Source organism: Nicotiana sylvestris, chromosome 4 (genome assembly GCF_000393655.2).
Source record: "Nicotiana sylvestris chromosome 4, ASM39365v2, whole genome shotgun sequence".
Lineage (NCBI taxonomy): Eukaryota > Viridiplantae > Streptophyta > Magnoliopsida > Solanales > Solanaceae > Nicotiana > Nicotiana sylvestris.
Genome location: NC_091060.1, coordinates 44,642,992 through 44,662,620, shown reverse-complemented (window position 1 = coordinate 44,662,620; position 19,629 = coordinate 44,642,992). Strand labels below are relative to the sequence as shown.

At 40.4% G+C, this 19,629-nt stretch overlaps 2 protein-coding genes across 2 annotated transcripts; one reads left to right on the top strand and one right to left on the bottom strand.

Annotated features, from left to right (window-relative positions):
* Positions 1-8,731: 8,731 nt before the first annotated feature.
* On the bottom strand, positions 8,732-10,068 carry LOC138889490 (uncharacterized). Its single transcript, XM_070172802.1, has 5 exons — positions 10,035-10,068; positions 9,759-9,935; positions 9,570-9,670; positions 9,326-9,484; positions 8,732-9,250 (listed from the first exon to the last, which is right to left on the bottom strand). Exons 1-5 carry the CDS (start codon positions 10,066-10,068, stop codon positions 8,732-8,734), a joined length of 990 nt encoding a protein of 329 aa, XP_070028903.1.
* Positions 10,069-15,559: 5,491 nt separating this feature from the next.
* LOC104240940 (small polypeptide DEVIL 6-like) lies at positions 15,560-16,985 on the top strand. The gene has a single exon (XM_009795842.2). The coding sequence runs from the start codon at positions 15,702-15,704 to the stop codon at positions 15,843-15,845; it is 144 nt and encodes a 47-aa protein (XP_009794144.1). The 5' UTR covers positions 15,560-15,701; the 3' UTR covers positions 15,846-16,985.
* The last annotated feature ends 2,644 nt before the right edge of the window (positions 16,986-19,629 follow it).

Sequence of the window (19,629 nt, the reverse complement as noted above, 5' to 3'; positions counted from 1 at the left end):
ATAATAGGGGTTTATTTGAAAGATGAATAATAGATAAAGAATACAGAATAAAGAATGAAAGAATCGTCTATTAATGTCCCTTACACCTTGATAATAAAATATAAAATTCACCTTGGTTCTAATTCTACTACATATATTTATACTTTTGTAATTTTATTAATATATAATTGATTTTTCATACATGTATATTACTTAAAAAATTATCTATTCGATTGCAATTCTTTCTTTTTTTGCATAGACAGAGTTCCATCTTAAAATCAGTGCTATTTGAAAAATTAATTTTTTGAATGGTAAGGCAAAACTAATTAAAGAAGTATCATATGTCTTTACTACTTTTTGCCGTCTATTTTTTTTGGATATTATCCGCGCATTGCACGGGTATCTATACTAGTTAATAATTAAAGGAAAGACGTGTCTAACTAACTTGAAATTTATCGCTATTCTGCGTACAATAGGAGTTCAAGTTTAATAATAAGAAAAATATGAGACGCTAATAAAGAGGACTAAATTAAAAATTACAGTCCTATTCAAACTTGAATTGAACACTTCGAGAAAAAAGAAAAAGAAAAAAGAAAAGGAGACTATGTCATCCTTAATTATAGTCGTCAATAATTCTTAAATTAGTTAATATGAGCATGCTTAGATCATTTCATATGTTATAAAGAGTCATAAAGCAACATACAAAATATTCCCAGAGTAAATTCAAGAAAACAAAAAAATATGAATGAAAAAACAAGCATTACTACTTTAATAATGAGCTACAAATATTTGAACTACAAGCATTGTGCTTGTTTAGCATGTTTTCCAAACAAAACTTTAAAATTAAAAACAAAGACTTTGCTGACTTCTAAAAGCAGCCTTTTCAATAATATTTTTTTTTATATTTCTTAAAAGATTATTTGCAGAACTCTTTAGAAAGATGTTAAAACCCGTTCAAACACCCGTCATAGCTGTTAATTTGAACCACGAGTTTTCATATTCTAATTTGAAAGTTTTTATCTTTTTTCAGTATTTATAGATACGGTTGAATCTAATATTATGGATCGAACTTTTTTAGTATGATCATGGCCACCTCCTTTTCCTCTATCCTGCTTATATCATCTTAGCTTCTTAGTGTTAAACAACTCTGACATCATCCTTCATAAGGACTTTTATTAAAGACTCCCTGTCTCCTTGTTCGTATATCTAAAAGGTATCCTCTCTGAACTTCGGGGTCATTTAATACTATACTAACAACACACACACAAAAAAAATCAAAATACAACTTAAACTCCGGCTTACATAAGATGAAACTCAGACATGCAAAAACCTAACAACTCAAACTGAAGATTTTACATAACATGAAAATTTCAATTTCCGTTTATATACAATGTAAAACTTAGTCTCTTGATGTCGAAAAAAGCACGTCAATGAGGCAACACAACTAAAGATTTATTCAACGTATCTTGTTCAACTGGATTTCTTTTTTTCTTAAAAAAACTGAAATAGTTAGTAATATAACTCTTAGCACCAACAATACATGCTGGCATGGTTTATTATATGAGTACATGAATAAATTTTTATACTGCGATGAAGAAAATTGATTTACCTTTAGAAAGGTCATACTTCGGAATGAATTGATAAAGCCGATTATACCAAAATTCAATGAGGCAACGATCCCTTTATATAGTGGTTAGAACTGAGTTCAATGCCCTTGTCAACATGGAATTGATATGACTTAGAACTTCACGAATAGGTAGGACATTATAGCTAAACGTTGAACCTTGTTGGTTTAGAATTCCGTACAAATTCTTATTAGAAAGAGGTTTTAATATTACAAATTTCTCCAACTTGTTAATGAAATAAGTAATATTTTAAAGGGTATAAAAGTCTATCAATATTACGGAAATATTTTGGTCATTCAATATTTATCATGAAACATTCGTGCTTTTATAATAATAATAGATAATTTAAACTTTGTTGAAATACATGCAAATGATTTTACTTAGCCACTTGGGCTTCTTCTTTTTTCTTCCTTCTTTTACTATTGGGCCCAGAAGCCCACTTTGTATTTATCTAGTTACATTGCAGTTATTTGGGACTATTATAAGTACTGGGTCGGCCCATTCCGACGAGTATGAGAGACTAATAATTGTATAGACCGATTTTTGGTTCTCAGTTCATTCTAATGAAAACCTATAAGCTTCTACTTTTCTCTCAACGGCCTCATAGTAACCTTAGAAAAAACTTCAATTATCTCTGCGTGAATCGAGTTGTAAGAAACTTTTAGATATGATAGCTACACAATTCAACACAGTATTGACACAGGCGGATGTGTTGAGTTCGGATCTATTATAAAAAAATTCACGCAGAGATTCAAAAATATAGTTAAATAAATAAAAATGCTCTCTCTAATATTTTAAGCTTTTTAAATGAGATAGTTACATACTTTAACAAAAAAAATTGATTAAAGTAGCATTAAAGCCTATATGGTTCCATAATTTAAGAGTTATTCCCACTCCCATTGATTGTTGGTTAATTGATGAGGAAAGATAATATGTTGGCGTTGACTCATAACTCATAACTCAGAAGGTCCTTTTATTGCTTATTTGTTAGGGTTCATTTTTAAAGACAAATGAAAAGAAATTAATAGTTTTAGTAGGATCCCCCTAAAATCTGATTAGGCATTGGGGGAGGGGGGAGGGGTTAATTAGTTGAATCCTACTAAAGAAATCACATAATAACCACATTTTAGAAGTTTGATGACTCTAGTCGCATCATCTTATTCTGCTTTCTGACTAGCTCAAGCACTGACACCTGCATCTTCGTTTCCATAATGATGTGGCTTTTCATTAAGAATTTAACACTAATGCAAAAGTAAGGTCCCATGATGTCAACTACTCCAATACTTAATACCCGTTTAAAAAGATGGATATTATTTTCTTATTAGTCTATTCCAAAAAGATTTGTACCTTTCAATATTTTCTTAATATAAAGTATTTGTAGACACACAAATATTATGGCATATTTCATATTACTAGTTTTAAAATTTTTACAGTTACATAAATATTATGACTTATTTAAGACAACGTATATTAAAAGTCTTTTCTTTTTTATTAAAATTTATGTTAAATTAAATCAAGACAATCTTTTTAAAACGGGGAGTAGTCTCTTCTTTTCAAAATGACTCAATACATAGACGCCCTTTAATTTGTCAATCTTTTTTATTTAGACACCTCTATTAAGGGTGTTAACTATCGAACATTTGACGTTAAAAGAAAATGTTCCTATCAAATATCCAACTAATCAGTCAGTCCACAAAACAAGTGTGAAAACTTCACTTGCATATAATCATGTGACAACCCAACCAAGAAAACAAAGACATTTCAGCAAAAAAAAAAAAAAAATTTAAGCATTAAACTAAAAAAGAAATACACATTGCAATTTGTATACCGTGAAATCGGAGGGTCCAATTTTCCGTCGTTACGACGTCTCGCAAGCATGTCTCGAAGGCTCGGAACCACGGTCGAGTTTCATCCCTCGAGGGTCATCGACGCTCGACCTCAGAGCAGTATAGACCGACGGTTACGAAAAGAAAGTGGGGAGTTCTCAAGGCGCATAACTAGAGCTGACAAAGTCTAGTGAGCTAAGTTCAGACCCGAATCATGGCGTCAACTAGCTATCTCATCCCCATATCTTTGTAATAAATGCATTTGTACTATGTTGGGATTCACCCTCATATATAAAGGGGATCCTTGTCATTTTGTAGATACATGTTGCTCAATACTAAATACTCAAGAACACTCTCTCTGCTCTCTAACACATTTTCCCGACCTCTTTACTTGCATTTATTGTTCATATTCATTGTATGATATTTATTATTCTTCATTTATTGCTTATTATTGGCCATAAAGAGCCGTCATTGATTTATTTATAATTGTTAATCTCCATCGACTACCCTCGGCGGGGCATTATACTCGACCTCGAGGCCCCGAATAAGCAAGCTCGAGGCTCCGATCGACAGCCATTCGGTTTGGTTAACATCTTGTTTTAAGCTCATATCTTGATTCTGAGTACCTCACTTGACATCTATTGCCCTAACAATTAGCATAAAAATAGATCACGTACTTTTAGAACCACAAAATCAAATTTAATTGTTATTACCATTTTCACGGTAAATAATTTGGCGCCCACCGTCGGGCTAAAAATAATAGTAATTATTTTCTTGCTAGTTTTACTACACAACGCAAGTTATCTTTCACACTTTTTCTTGCCCAAGATTTTTAATCTCAGGTCAATATGTCTGACTCAGTAAACAATAATCTTGAGAACCATGAAGAGAATGTCGTGGATGTTCCATATGTTGGTGTACCACCACGAAACTCTAAGAACGCACCAGAACCAATTCCCGTGGACGCGGTCTCACACGATGCCCAACACGTCGATATAAGCTCCCACACTGACAGGAGCGCGCACCAAGGAGACCAACAAGAAGCTCAGAAAACCACAGCTAGGGAAGAACGGGAGGTTAGCCTTCATGTTATTTTTGAAATGTTGTAGGCACAATAGCTGGCTATTGCTCAACTGCAAAGTCACCAGAAAACTCCCAGCACGGTAGAATCGGGGACGGCTCCCCCAGCCGAGTAGGTACCAGAGATATCAAGCAACAACGGGTCGGTAGCCGACTTTGCCATTGTAAAGATGCTCGAGGACCTCACTAGGAGGATCAGATCAGGCGAGAAGAAGATAGAAGCCAACGACAAAAAGGTCGAGACCGACAACTCCAGGGTCTACTAAAATTCGGGCGTACCCCCGATCCTGAAAGGTGTGGATTCAAAGAAGTTCGTACAGAAGCCGTTCCGCAAGAAGTGGCCTCAAAACCCATTCCAAAGACGTTCAGAATGCCCGAGCTTCCGAAGTACTATGGAACCTTAGATCCCAACGAGCACGTCACCGCCTACACTTGCGCAGTGAAGGGCAACGACCTAAAGGATGACGAAATCGAGTCCGTCTTGCTAAAAAAGTTTGGGGAAACAATCTCAAAAGAGGTCATGATGTGGTACCACAACCTAGTTCCTAACTCTATAGACTCATTTGCCATGCTGGTAGACTCTTTCATAAAGGCACATGCCAGAGCCATCAAAGTAGCAACAAGGAAATCCGACGTCTTCAAGATCAAGCAGAGGGAGAATGAGATGCTACGCGATTTCGTATCTCGCTTTCTAATAGAACGAATGGAACTACCACCAGTCTCCAATGACTGGGCAGTGCAGGCCATCACTTAAGGTCTAATTGAATGAAGCTCGGTGGCTTCGAAACAGCTGAAACAAAATCTGGTTGAATATCCTGCTCTGACCTGGTCGGACGTTCACAACCGATATCAATCGAAAATCAGGGTTGAGGACGACCAACTAGGAGCCCCATCGGGCTTGGTATACCCAAGCAGGGTTCTGTTGAAGGAGCAAAAGCCAAACAAAGAAAGGTACCAGCCATACACCAAAGACAGGAGAAACGCCCCGAGGCGCAAGATACCCCACAATGATCGAAGGATGAACTGAGGCCATAATCCTCGGGGACTCGTCAACAGAGCTGGATTCGATATGCACACAGGGCCAATGGAGGCACGTCGCTTGTCGGAATACAACTTCAACATCAACGTATCATACATCGTGTTCGCCATCAATAAAATCAGAGACGCCCGGTGACCCAGGCTTGTGCAATCAGATCCTTCGCAAAGAAATCATAACTTAGTGTGTGAATTTCACAACATGCACGGCCACAGGATCGAGGATTACCACCAGCTCCGAGAAGAAGTAGCCTGACTACTCAGTAAAGGCCACCTCCGGAAATTTCTCCGCGACCGGGCCAAAAATCAGTTTCGGGAAAGAGAGGCGACCAAGAAGAACGAAACAAATGAGCCACAACATGTCATCCACATGATCTTGGGAGGCATCGATGCCCCACAAGAGCCCATGATGAGAAGAACAAAAATATCCATCACCAGATAAAAGCGAACTCGGGGTTACGTACCCGAGGATGCTCTCACATTAAGCGATGAGGACATCGAGACTCTGTCTCAACCTCACAACGTCGCACTAATAATCTCTTTTCTCGTAAATACATTTCAAATTAAATGTGTACTTGTGGATCCAGGTAGCTCGGCCAACAATATCAGGTCGAGGGTGGTAGAGCAACTCGGACTGCTTGACCAAATCGTACCCGCCTCTCGAGTCCTCAACGTATTCAACATGGCGAGCGAAACAACGAAAGGGAAAATCACCCTCCCAGTCAATGTGGTCAGCGCAACCCAAAATGCCAAATTCAATGTCATCGAAGGAGACATGAGGTACAACGCCTTGATCGGAAGGCCATGGATACACTGCATGAGAGCAGTACCATCCACCCTCCATAAAATGATGAAATTCCCAACAAAGGACGGAATAAAAACCATGTACAGGGAACAATATGCATCAAGGGAGATGTTCGTAGTACACGATGTGGCACCGACACAGTACCTCCACCATTGAAGGAGCCGAAGGATAAATAAACAGTAAAATAGTGATAACGAGCTACACTCTCGGCTACCCCCAACTAAACAAAGCAGAGGACCGTACTGTTTCCTTATCACAAATGATTGAAACATATCAGGGCCCAAAACATCGCCAACACATTCTACACTAAGGTATGATCGTCTCCTTTTTTCTTTCATTTACATTCTACACTAACCTGAGTGCAGGTATCCGATAGAAACGGCCAAAGCACTTTCCAACTTGAAGGCCTTAAGTTCCAAAAGCATGCATTGCAATCTTTTCCTTCGACCGGGTTTTATCCCAAGAAGGGTTTTACCGACAAGGTTTTTAATGAGGTAACATCCATATGCTACCTGAGGAAGACTCAACAGGTATTCAAGGATTCTTTTGCAATCAACCTCGAATATTGGGGGCATCCCCTCGGAAGGTCACCTACTCGGAGAAGCCAAGATATGCTTAATAGGGTCTTGATAAAAGGGGTCTCGATAGGAAAATATTTGTATCGGGCCAATCGGTCGAACGAACCGTGTCCATATAGAATAGCCAGGCCCCTGACAGCGAAAAAATGTTTACTTGTACCAAGTAATCGAAGAATATTTTCCATCTAAGCATTTCACACTTCAAAAAAATCTGGTATCTTTACAAAAATGTCTCCAAAGCCAAAAATGTCCCGAACACTCGGGGACTGGCATCAACAACTCGAAACCATATGACCCCGGGTCAGAGCTTCAAACTCGTAAGACCTTAGTGAGGCAACATCGAGATCACTAGACGGCTCCAGAGCTAAAAACGTCCCGAGCACTCGGGAATTGGCGTCGAAAACTCAAGGCCACATGACCTCCGGGTTGAAAACTCCGAAATCGTAAGCCCTCGATGAGGCAATACCAAGTTAACAAGTAATGGCTCCCGAGCCGAGATATCCTCGTTGACTCGGGGATTGCTGTCAATCGTCATCTCCATCAACTTATCAAAGCCCGAGGCAATAAGACCACATGCAGGTAGCCTCGGTCTCGTAAGACCTGTATAAGGTAGCAACAATATATGTAAGACCTCAAGCAAGGCATGAACTGCACTTGTACCAAGTGAGAAACAACAATATCTGTAAGACTTAAAGCAAGGCATGAACCACACTTGTTCCAAGTGAGCAACAATAATATCTGTAATACCTCAAACAAGGCATGAAACATACTTGTACCAAGTAAAAAAAATTGTAAAACCTCAAAGGAATGTAAAATTTGTAAGACCTTACTAAAGGCATAAACCTGATCTCAAAGTTAAGTAAATATATCGAACTTGTAAGACCTCTAAAAAGGCATACCCTCGATATAAACGCCGAAACTACTTCACTCAGGACTGAAAGGCTCCAGCCAAACACAAATGACTATGGTCATAAGGCTGTACCAACCAAGCTAACGCGACTCGGGGACGCCCGACCATCACTGTAAAATCACAGGCCTTCAATTACTTTGAATATACTTTGAAAAGAACTGGTTAAATAGGCTACCCTTAACATATGCAAAGGAGCTTCGACCATGTCAGGTCCAACTATAAGGCTTCGAGATACTCAGCCACCGAGCCAAACCTCCCGAGGTGCTCGATCATCACCATATAACGACTCACAATAGAGGTTCCTATCGAGCCGTCAAAGAGTCAGGCAAAAACAATTTCAGAAAAAAAGTGCTTAACAAAAGAAAAATAAAGCCTATAAGAGGTCATACAGATCCAACGCGTAAGAACCACTATCGTCAACACATACAAAAGGTCGTACCGACCCAATGTGTAAGAGCCACTGTCGTCAGCACATACAAAAGGTCGTACCGACCCAACGCGTAAGAGCGTAAGTGTTAGTTTTAAATTCAAAAACTTGAGGGTCAAATGAGCTCAAGTCGAAACCTGATTCGAAGACTGAACCCAAAACAATTGACCAAACATTCTTAAGAGCTCGAATGCTGGCTTATACTAAAATGTCGTATCGACCAAGTGTGTAAGAGCCTACGGGCTAGCCTAATGAGCCCAGGGCCATACAATGAATCTAAGTATTCCTTTTAACTCGAAGACCAGTTCATCTGGCTAAAATCAAAACAAAGAGGAATGCATGAAAAATAAAACCGCAAGGCTTTCTTTCGTACATATAGGCGAAAAAATACAAGCTCCATTTACAAGTTCTCTTTAAAAGCACTATACATAGAAAAGGAAGGCCTAATATACATCCCCCTCAGGGATTATGGCCCGTCAGCCTCTTTCTCGCTATCTTCAGCATCAGATAGAAGGAGCTTAGCATCATATTCTTTCGCCTTCGCTCGCTTTATCTTTTTCGAGAGATCGAAGCCCCTAGCATAGATATCCTCGAGGGTTTCCCTTCGGGATTTACACCGAGCGTATTCCTTGCTCCTACCCTCGCGGTCAAGAGTCCTTCTCAGCTCAACTTGATCATTGGCACCGTCCTCTAAATAAACTATCACTTTCTTGTCAACCTTAGTTCGGCTCATCACGGCTTCAGCCCGGGCATCTACAACCTCGGCCTTTATCTTCAGAAGCTCAGACTCGAGCTTTGTAATCATATCTACTCGAACCAAGCTATCATCACGAGCTAAGCAGAGTTGAACCTCAAAGGCGGAAGCTTTAGCTAAAGCACCCTTCTCCGTTGAAGCCTCAACATCAGCCCGAGCCTTCAACTCATCATACTCGCACTTGGCTTGACCAACTTCGCTCCAAAGGCATTCCACGTCCTCTGTCTTTTTCTACAACTGAAATAAACAAAATTTTAGCCTCAGGAGCTAGAAGAAGGAACACACACTCCCTCAAAACAAAGCTACCTGCTCCTTCAGGAAGCTCTCATAATTCGAGCTTTGATTCGTCTCATGCTGTAAACGTGCCAACTCATCTTCCTTTTCATCGCAAAGAAGCCTAAGGGATTTCTCCCCGTCAATGGCTTTTTGCAATCTGGCCTTACGGCGAAGCAACTTGGATTTGAGCTTATTAAAAGCATGTGGAAGAGAAACATGGTAAGAAAGTGAAAATTACAAAACTATAAAACCAGTACGAGCGGCCTGAACCTACCTCTGAGTAAAGTCGCTGAGCTTCCTCAAGAGTTGAGCGTACATCTACTGATCTGGCTCCATCTACCCCGGTAGAACTGCACCGATTTGGGACACGGTCACCTGATATACGCGCCCCTTGGCATTGGACATCCCTCGAAGTGACTTCGATAGGAGAAGAAGCCAGCTAGAGAACCCTCGAGTGCTGTACGTTCAGCTGATACGCCCTCTCTAAGCCTTCGGGCCGGATTCATCTTGCTACAATCACTGTCGTCCTGCAAAGGCCTCTCCTGCTTATTGTTATTACTATTATCCCTCAGTCCTGAAGCCGGTGGTCTTTCTCCCTCTGCTAAAGGGCACGGCCTCGCTTTAAGGGACTCCCCAATACCTACGATGACAGAGTTAGCACGCAGAAAGAAAAAGCGCCCTTCCAAGAGAAAGGGGGGATGAGCAAATCACATAGCACGTATGGTGTTTTGCCTCTCACCTATCTTTAGATAAAGCTCGCCATTTACGCTCATTGTAAGTCGAGTGGGTTGCCAACTTCCGAACCGAAACTGGCAGATTTGGAACCTCGCTCGGCATCTACGAAATTGCTGTAGAAAAGTAAAAGAATGTGCATTTATGGAGCCCGCCTTCGCCACAAATGAAACTATGAAGGCACGAGTGTACCACTTACGTGTAAAATTCCATTCCTCAGGAAATGGCAGAAACTCCACTGGAATAATATCGACAATCCGTACCCGGACGAATTAGCTCATCCATCCCCGATCTCCATTTTCTTCATCGTCAACAATGAAAGGCGTGGTGGATCGGCATCGTAGGGTCAACAGGCCTCGATGGTGAAAGGGCCGATACATCCCGATGAGATGACTGAGAGTGAATTCAAGACATGCTTCTTCCGCAAAGAACCTCATCATCAATACTATCCGCCAAAATGACGGGTGAATCTGCGCCAAGGTAACCTGGTACTTTTGACCGAGGTCGAACACAACCCCATCAATGGGGCCCAGCGTAAAGGGGTACGCGTACACGTTCAAAAATCCCTCGTCATAGTGCATGATGTTCTCCTCCGGGGAAGGTATTTGCAATGCTACCTTTTCTCCTCATCCACGGTCCTTCCTCACCAACTAAAGGTGCTCATCTCCTATTAAAGAAATGAACTTCGAGGCATAATCCCGATAACCTCGAATGTTGGGAGTCTCTTCTGACGGGAGATTCCCTCCCAAAGCAAGGTGCCCAGAGGCGGAGCTCCCTTCTCCTTGCCAAGCGGACCCTGACGTGGCAGCCATGACTTTGGTAAAACTAGAGAATTGGGGCGGGAACTAAAGCAAAGGCATCAAAATTGAAACGAGGAAGGACCTAATGATGAGAACTCTATGAAAGAGGATAACTACTCAGAATAGCGAAATCTCCAAAAAGGCGAAGACAACCCTATATATGGGAAAAGAGGCGATCACATGTCTGTCTCAAAGGCCGATTAAAAATATTGGCTAAAGCTTTTATCGCTTTGGAAAGATATGTCGGCGGAATCACCTCGATCATTTTGTAACCGTATCATACACTCGGCGCAGCCATATGACATTTCGGGGTTGAATACCCCACATCAACCAAGTCCCGAGATGGTACCCGATCTAAAGGACCTCCATAAAAAAGAAGTTAGGCTCCCGGAAGCCATTGGCATCATTGCGAGTCCCGAGATGGTACTTGATCTCGAGGACCTCCATCAAGAAGAAGATAGGCTCCAGGAAGCCATTAACATCATTGCAAGTCCCGAGATGGTACCCGATCTCGAGGACCTCCATCAAAATAAGTTAGGCTCCAGAAAGCCATTGGCATCATTGCAAGTCCCGATATGGTACCCGATCTCGAGGACCTCCATCGAAAATAAAACAAGCTCTAAGAAGCCAATGCAATCACTATACGTCCCGAGATGGTACTAGATCTCTAGGATCTCCACCGAGAAGATGATATGCTCTAAGGGGCCATTAATATCATTATGATACTCGAGATGGTACCCGATCTTGAGGGCTTCTCTCAAAAAGAAGATAAGCGCTAAAACTCTACACATGGGCTTGGCCTCAAGTTACCATCTAAACCTGGTAAGCCCTTATCCGGGATCTATCTGCAATGCCTTAAGGCTATCTACACTGAGTTCAAAACAAGTCTCTAGGTAGCCCGAGCTTGAGCAAACCCCCACTCGGGGACTTCTCCCGAAAGCCTAAAGGCTATCTTTATTCTTAGGCGTCCGAGAAAATCCCCCCATCGAAGACTATCGCGAGGCCTAAAAGGCTACGTCTTATACTTAAAGTTTGAAATCCTACTCTTATCCAACTCGAAGTCGGGGATCCCGGCGACCCGAGTTATCAAACCCATTCGGGCTCGGTCCAAGGTACGACAAAGGGTCCTGCGGGGAATCATATTAATCAATCAAGGGCCGGAAGAAATACTTGCACTCAGGTTCGATATTAACACCAATCAGGGGAGGTGAGCAGCGGTGTAAAGTCCATACACCCTCCTGAGCAGCGGTGTAGAGTCCAAACATTTTCCTGAGTCGGAAGAAATTGGCCCCTCTACCTCGTTGTCTCGAGCCGACAACAACAACAAGAAGTTAGTGTAATATTGCTCGGTAAGGGAAAGCCCTGGAAAAAGGCCATGGCACGACTAATGAGAACGCCGTCATGTAACCTTAAGACCGCGAGCCCCAAATATGGAAAGTAACAATGGATGAGGATAAAGAGAAGAAAGAGGTGAAAGGCTATTGGAGAATATTTGAATGAAGGATCGGTTCCAGGAGGCTCCCATTTATAGAAAGGGTGTCAGCGTAATCGCCGATGCCGCTATTATCTTTAAAAGACGTATCGACAGGTGCAATCAATGCGTCCTTGGGAGCTGGACCGGCAGCGACACTATTGCTTTGAAGAATAAGAAACGGTAGTGCTTTGAATGATTCTGGAAAGATGAACTGACGGGACACCCCGGTTGTCACAAAGGCTCATGTCATAAGTATGACATCACCGCGGGAAGTCCGAAGAGATGGATATCAAAGTCATTTCTTATCATTCTACTCTAAGAAATGCGGAGACTATCTGTATACGGTAAAATCGGAGGGTCTAATTTTCCGTCGTTACGATGCCTCGCAAGCATGTTTCGAAGGCTCGAGACCACGGTCGAGTTTCATCCCTCGAGGGCCATCGACGCTCGACCTTGGAGCAGTACAGACCTACGATTACGTAAAAAAAGTAGGGAGTTCCCAAGGCGCATAACCAGAGCTGACAAAGTCTAGTGAGCTAAGTTCAGACCCGAATCAGGGTGTCAACTAGCTGTCCCATCCCCATATCTTTATAATAAATGCACTTGTACTATGTTGGGATTCCCCCTCATATATAAAGGGGATCCTTGTCATTTTGTAGACATATGTTGCTCAATACTAAATACTTAAGAACATTTTCTCTACTCTCTAACACATTTTCCCGACCTCTTTACTTGCATTTATTATTCATATTCATTGTGTCTATTTATTGTTCTTCATTTATTGCTTATTATTGGCCATAAAGAGTCGTCATTGATTTATTTATAACTGTTAGTCTATATCGTCTACCCTTGGCAGGGCATTAGACTCGACCCTGAGGCTCCGAATAAGCAAGCTCGAGGCTCCGATCGATAGCCATTCGGTTTGGTTAACATCTTGTTTTAAGCTCACCCAAGAGAGAAAGTTTTAAGTACCTAGGGTCTATTATCCAGGGAGATGGGGAGATCGACGGGGATGTCACGCACCGTATTGGGGTGGGGTGGATGAAATGGCGGTTAGCATCTGGAGTCATGTGTGACAAGAGGGTACCATTGAAACTTAAAGGTAAGTTCTACAGAGCGGTGGTTAGGCCGTCTATGTTATATGGGGCTGAATGTTGGCCAGTTAAGAATTCACATATCCAGAAGATGAAAGTAGCCAAGATGAGGATGTTGAGATGGATGTGCAGTCATACTAAACTGGATGAGATAAGGAATGAGGTTATTAGGGAGAAGGTGGGCGTTGCTTCCGTGGACGACAAGATGCGGGAAGCAAGGCTTAGGTGGTTTGGACACGTGCGGAGGAGAACCATAGATTCCCCAGTTAGGAGGTGCGGGCAGTTGGCTTTGGCAGGTACGAGAAGAGGTAGAGGGCGGCCTAAGAAGAATTGGGGCGAGGTGATCAGGCAAGACATGACGCGACTCGAGATTTCCGAGGACATGACTCTTGATAGGAAAGCGTGGAGGTCGAGCATTAGGGTTGTAAGCTAGGGGATAGTTCATAGTTTTCCCCTCTTTGTACCGGATAGTCTGATAGAGTTTTGCCTATGTCTGGTATCGGTATATGTTATATTCACACTATTTTGTTATTATGCATATGATTTTATTATTGCACTCCCTTTCACTTATTTGGTCTATTTTAAGATATTATTATCACTTCTCTTGCTTTTTTTGTTGTTACCTATCTCTTCTTTCGTTTCTTTTCTGAAATTATTATCTCTTCTGTTGAGCCGAGGGTCTCCCGGAAACAGCTTCTCTACCCTTCCGGGGTCGGGGTAAGGTCTGCATACATCCTACCCTCCCCAGATCCCACTAGTGGGATTTTACTGGGTATGTTGTTGTTGCTGATCTTGATTCCAAGTACCTCACTTATCATGTATTGCCCTAACAACTAGCATAAAAATAGATCACGTATTTTTAGAACCATAAAATCAAATTTAATTGTTATTAGCATTTTTTACGGTAAACACAGTTAAAAAATGTTTACACGTGCACGCACAATGTTTAAGCATAAAATATTCGAACGAAATATTATTACATTGAGTTTGTAAAAAAGTGTATAAATGGTGATTCGTAATGTAACTAAAAGAAATAAAGAAGTTCGTTTTTGCTGACTAAAAATGCATTTTATTGAAAATAGTAAAGAAAATTAAACTAGTTCAGTACAAATAGGAACTATTAATATATTCAAGAAAATAAATTCACCAGCCAAATTCATCATTGTTAGTTGTTACTAATGTAAGCTCCAAAATGCCGGGATGTAAGCTCTATTTTCCTAGTAACTAAATTAAAGTCAGCAAATTCAAATTAAATTAAGATGTACTATCATATGAGATATATTAACTAGGTAAAAAAGTATTAAGAAAAAATCGTTTGAGACAGACAGCTTTACCTAACGATGCATTATTCTCAATAAAAGAAATTCTCTCTCATAATCGACTCGAGAGAATGTTTCAAGATTAGCACGAGTCTAGATGAGTTCTGATATTGTCTTCCGAAACATTGATTAGACATGATGTTAACATGAAAAAGAATAATATCCACCCAATATATTTTATACTTATTACGACGAAATTGCGTGGGACATAGCATATGGGTATAGTGTTACTTACATTCACTTGTTGGGAGGATAGCAATGGAATAGCAACTATTCCTATATTCTTAACTAGGTTTTCGGTTAAAAAAATTGGCTTTGTTAGTGAATGTTTTACCCTTCAATATTAGATTTTTCGGCATAAATCATATTTATAGTCTTTTTGGCCAAGTTTTTTTTTTGCTAAAATTCTGTAAAAATATTTGTTTTCAAAGTTAAGTTATGTCAAGCTATTAAAAGGAAAAAGAAAAATTTAGTGGAGACAAAAGCAGTTTTTGAAAAACAAAAAAAGTATCTTCTTTCGAAAAGTACTTCTTTGATTGCCTATTGTTGCTCAAAAGTGCACTTCTTTGGCTAAATAGTGATTACTTCTCAAAATATTTTTTCAAATTAATTAATCAAACAAACTGTATTTAACAAAAATACTTTTCAAAATATGCTGATTTTAAAAACTTGGCCGATACGGATGCGGACATACGATTAAAAATAATTACTTGTTGGGGACCGTAGGTTACAAGTGGAAAGTGGGACCCATATTTGGTTCTTGACTCGACCAATACAAGTTAGGACGGACCACACTCTCTCTCAACAGCCTATAAGTACCTCTAATTGGAGTTGCACTTACCCCATTCAAACTTCTCTCTTCAATATATTCTCTGCACAAAACCAACAACAAAATCAAAGTTCTCTCTCTTTTTGTATACCAAGAATAATTCCTATACAGACACCCTTTTAGTTTCTTGATTTTCATCACCACTATTTAAGTAAAAGATGAAGATGAGCAGCAGTAATTTGGGAAGTTCAAAGAGGAAGCTAATTTCAAGCAGAGGACTCAGAGGAGTTCTTAGGCAGCAAAGAGCAAGGCTTTACATAATCAAGAGATGTGTGGTCATGCTCCTTTGTTGGCATGATTGAATTTACAATACTCCAAATTAAATTAGTTAAATTCCAGATAACCCTTCAACAAAGTTGAGTTATGGGTTTGTCCATAGTCTTTTTATTCTTGTTTTTCCCCCCACTTCTTGGAATTGTACAGAGCAGTAGTCTATATTAGGCAGTAGTAAAAAGGCTTTTAGCAATTTTGTACTAAATTTATGCCTAGTGGTCTCTTGCATACACCGGATAGCTTCAATCAAAGACAATATCCATTTTGATTAACGTTTTTTGAGTCTAATTTCTCTTTCAGACACTTCAGAATATTTATTTGTACTAAATGTTTACCCCAACCAATGAATGTTTCGTATGTCTTTTATACATAAATTTATCACTTAACCATGATTAGATGATAGATATTCTTATTTTAATTTTTTGTTAACTGAGATTAAAATAATTGATTGGGTGTAAATACCCGGTGTAAGATTTTATCGTTCAACCTCTGTTTCATTACTTTTCTTCTTCTTTTCTTACATTTATTTATTTATATATTTTTATGATGATGTTGAGAGGTTAGCAGTCAAGTTTTTTTCTAGTCTACTTGATTTTTTCTGGATATGACCAATGGAGACTATGGAGTCCATTCAGCATGTTGGTCAAGTATTTTATGTGACAACGAGATTATTGGAAGTTGATACAGAGTTGGGATTTTAAGTGCATTATTACTTTAGGAAAAAGTTAGTAAAAACTATTTTAATTCAGTCGTTGAATCAAAGGCCTCAATATTACAGCTAATTTTGAAGGTAATATGTGTATACGCCACCTTTCGATGGAGAAAAAGGTACCACGTCGAAAGGCCAGGACGTCGAATCCGGGGTCGAAGTTTTTTTCCATGATCGAGGTCGACATCACTAATCGAGGTCAGAAGGGGGTTTACTTCGAAATGATGCCGGTATGAGTCACTAACGAAGAGAGGCGAGATATCCGCAACGGACCAAAGATCGTGACGTGAATCTCAAAATTGATCGGTTTACAGCGGTTATTTAATTGTTAATATGATTTCCTTCTATAATTAAAAGTGTACCTTATTTAGGATTCCCCTATTATATAAAGGGGATCCTACTCATTTGTAATCATCATTATTCACTGAGAAGAATATATACACTCATTACTTTCTTGCTATTTCGCTTTACTGTTCTCTAAAGCTGTTTTATCATTTGTCATACATATTATCACACCTCGAGACTGTCAAAGGTCGAGGTCGAGAGTTGGCTTGCAGACCGATTTGATTCATTTTATTCTCTAATTTATCTATTTAATTCCTTGTGTAGCAATTGGTATTGGATTAAATTACATATCCTTAAAACCACAATATAAGTTTAATTGTTACTCGAATTTTAGGGTAAATAATTTGGCGCCCACAGTGCTGATTCTGATAATAGTGATTGTTCAGTGCTGATTCTGATAACATACATTATTTCACGCTTATTCTTGCTAAGAATTTTTGCTTTCAGGTTAAAACATGTCAAATCACAAAAGGCACCCGTACATGGTGACGATGGTCTCGGGTTTCATGCGGAAAACGACAATGTAATTGCAGCCGGGGTGCTACCGATTAACCTCGGGGGAGTACAGGTTGCCAATCTAGTCGATGTCAGTTCGCATGTCGCTTTAAATGCGGACTTAGGCACGGATCCCGAAGGGAGTGTGCGTAGGAAAGGTCGATCTGGTCGCCAAGGTACACAGGGCGTAGGAGATGGGGGAGTTAGTCTCCAGGTGATATTCGAGATGCTACAGGCTTAGCAGGTTGCTATTGCACAGCTTCAAAATCAACATAAAACTTCGAGTAGGGTCGAGCCGAAAATTAATCACTGTACCGAGCCAGTACTAGAGAGGTCGAGTGGTAACAGATCAGGGACTGATCCTGCATTAATGAAGATGCTCGAGGAGCTCACCAAGAGAATCGAGTCAGGAGAGAAGAAAATAGAAGCTAATGACAAAAAAATGGAGACATACAACTCTCGAGTTGGTCAGATACCGAGGGCACCACCAATCTTGAAAGGGATGGATTCGAAGAAGTTTGTACAAAAGACGTCTCTTCAAAGTGCGGCTCCAAAGCATATTCCAAAGAAGTTTCGTATGCCAGAAATACCCAAATATAATGAGCCCACCGATCCCAATGAACATGTTACTTCATATACATGCGCCATCAAGGGTAACGATTTAAAAGATGATAAAATTAAATATGTGCTGTTGAAAAAGTTCGGAGAGACCCTTTCAAAGGGAGCAATAATTTGGTATCACAACCTGCTGCCAAATTCCATCTACTCATTTGACATGTTAGCGGATTCTTTTGTAAAAGCACACATCGGGGCCATAAAGGCCGCAACAAGAAAATCAAACCTTTTCAAGGTAAGACAAAGGGATAACGAAATGCTGAGGGAGTTCGTATCCTGATTCCAAATGGAACGCATGGAGTTACCACCGGTCACATATGATTGGGTCGTTCAAGATTTCACCCAAGGGTTGAACGAGCGGAGTTCTGTGGCATCACGTTAGTTGAAATAGACCTTGGTCAAGTATCCAGCTGTAACTTGGGAAGATGTGCACAATCGATATCAATCGAAGATCAGGGTCAAGGATAACCAATTAAGAGCTCCTTCCGGGTCAGTACATCCAAACAGATCGGCAGTTAAGACCCAGAGGGACATCGACAGAGAACCAAGATCAAACAGAGAACGATATCAACCATATACCGCAGATCTAAGGAACAATGGTCCGGGATGTAATTTCGCCCAAAATGATCGAAGAACTGATTGATGACAGAATTCTCGCGGACTTATGAGCAAAAGTGGTTTTGAAAAGCATGCCGATCCCATAGAGGCACCTCGATTATCGGAACATAACTTTAGCATCGACGTATCAAGCATTGTATCGACAATCGGAAGGATCAAAGATACTAGATGGCCCAGACCCATACAAACCAATCCTTCTCAAAGAAATCCAAATTTAATGTGCAAGTATCATAGAACGCATGGTCACAAGACCGAGGATTGCAGGCAATTAAGGGAGGAGGTAGCCCGTCTATTCAATGAGGGCCACCTTCGAGAGTTCCTCACCGATCGAACCAAGAATCATTTTAGAGACAGAGACACCAACAGGAAAAATGAATAGGAGGAACCTCAACATGTCATTCATATGATCGTCGGTGGGGTCGATATTCCACAAGGGCCCGTATTCAAATACACTAAGGTATCAATTACTAGGGAGAACAGTGTATGGGGAGCAACATGTTGTAGAGGAAATGTTTGCGGTCGATGATGTAACACTGGTATCGACGTTATTAACCTCAAAAAGATCAAACATCAAAGGTAAACAGGAAGTCGAATAGCAATCACAGCCATCAGCCTCGACCAAACCGGGGAAGTAGGAGATAGAAGAAGAAGAGGAGGATTTTCTGACCCCTCGAACCTTTATCGTTCCCGAGGATTCCGACACCACCAAATCAACGGTCGAAGAGCTGGAATAGGTTATATTGATCGACTTCCTGCCCAAGCGAAAGGTACACCTAGGAACGGGGTTAACCCCCAAACTTAGGAAAAATCTTATTCAATTTCTTATTGATAACATGAATTGTTTTGCTTGGTCCAATTTAGACATGACAGTGATCCCACCAGAGATATCAACGCATCGGCTAAGCTTGGACCCTAGGTTCAAACCGGTGAAGCAGAAGAGAAGACCACAGTCCGAGGTAAAGCACACATTCATAAAGGACGAGGTAACGAAACTTCTCAAAATAGGGTCCATTCGGGAGGTAAAATGTCCT

Coding starts and splice junctions, on each gene's coding strand:
- LOC138889490 (XM_070172802.1), bottom strand. CDS start 10,068: ATGAGCGTAAATGGCGAGCTTTATCTAAAGATAG. Junction 9,936..10,034: donor CGAGCTTTATCTAAAGATAG/GTGAGAGGCAAA, acceptor CTGTCATCGTAG/GTATTGGGGAGTCCCTTAAA. Junction 9,671..9,758: donor AGAGGGCGTATCAGCTGAAC/GTACAGCACTCG, acceptor CGCGTATATCAG/GTGACCGTGTCCCAAATCGG.
- LOC104240940 (XM_009795842.2), top strand. CDS start 15,702: ATGAAGATGAGCAGCAGTAATTTGGGAAGTTCAAAGAGGAAGCTAATT.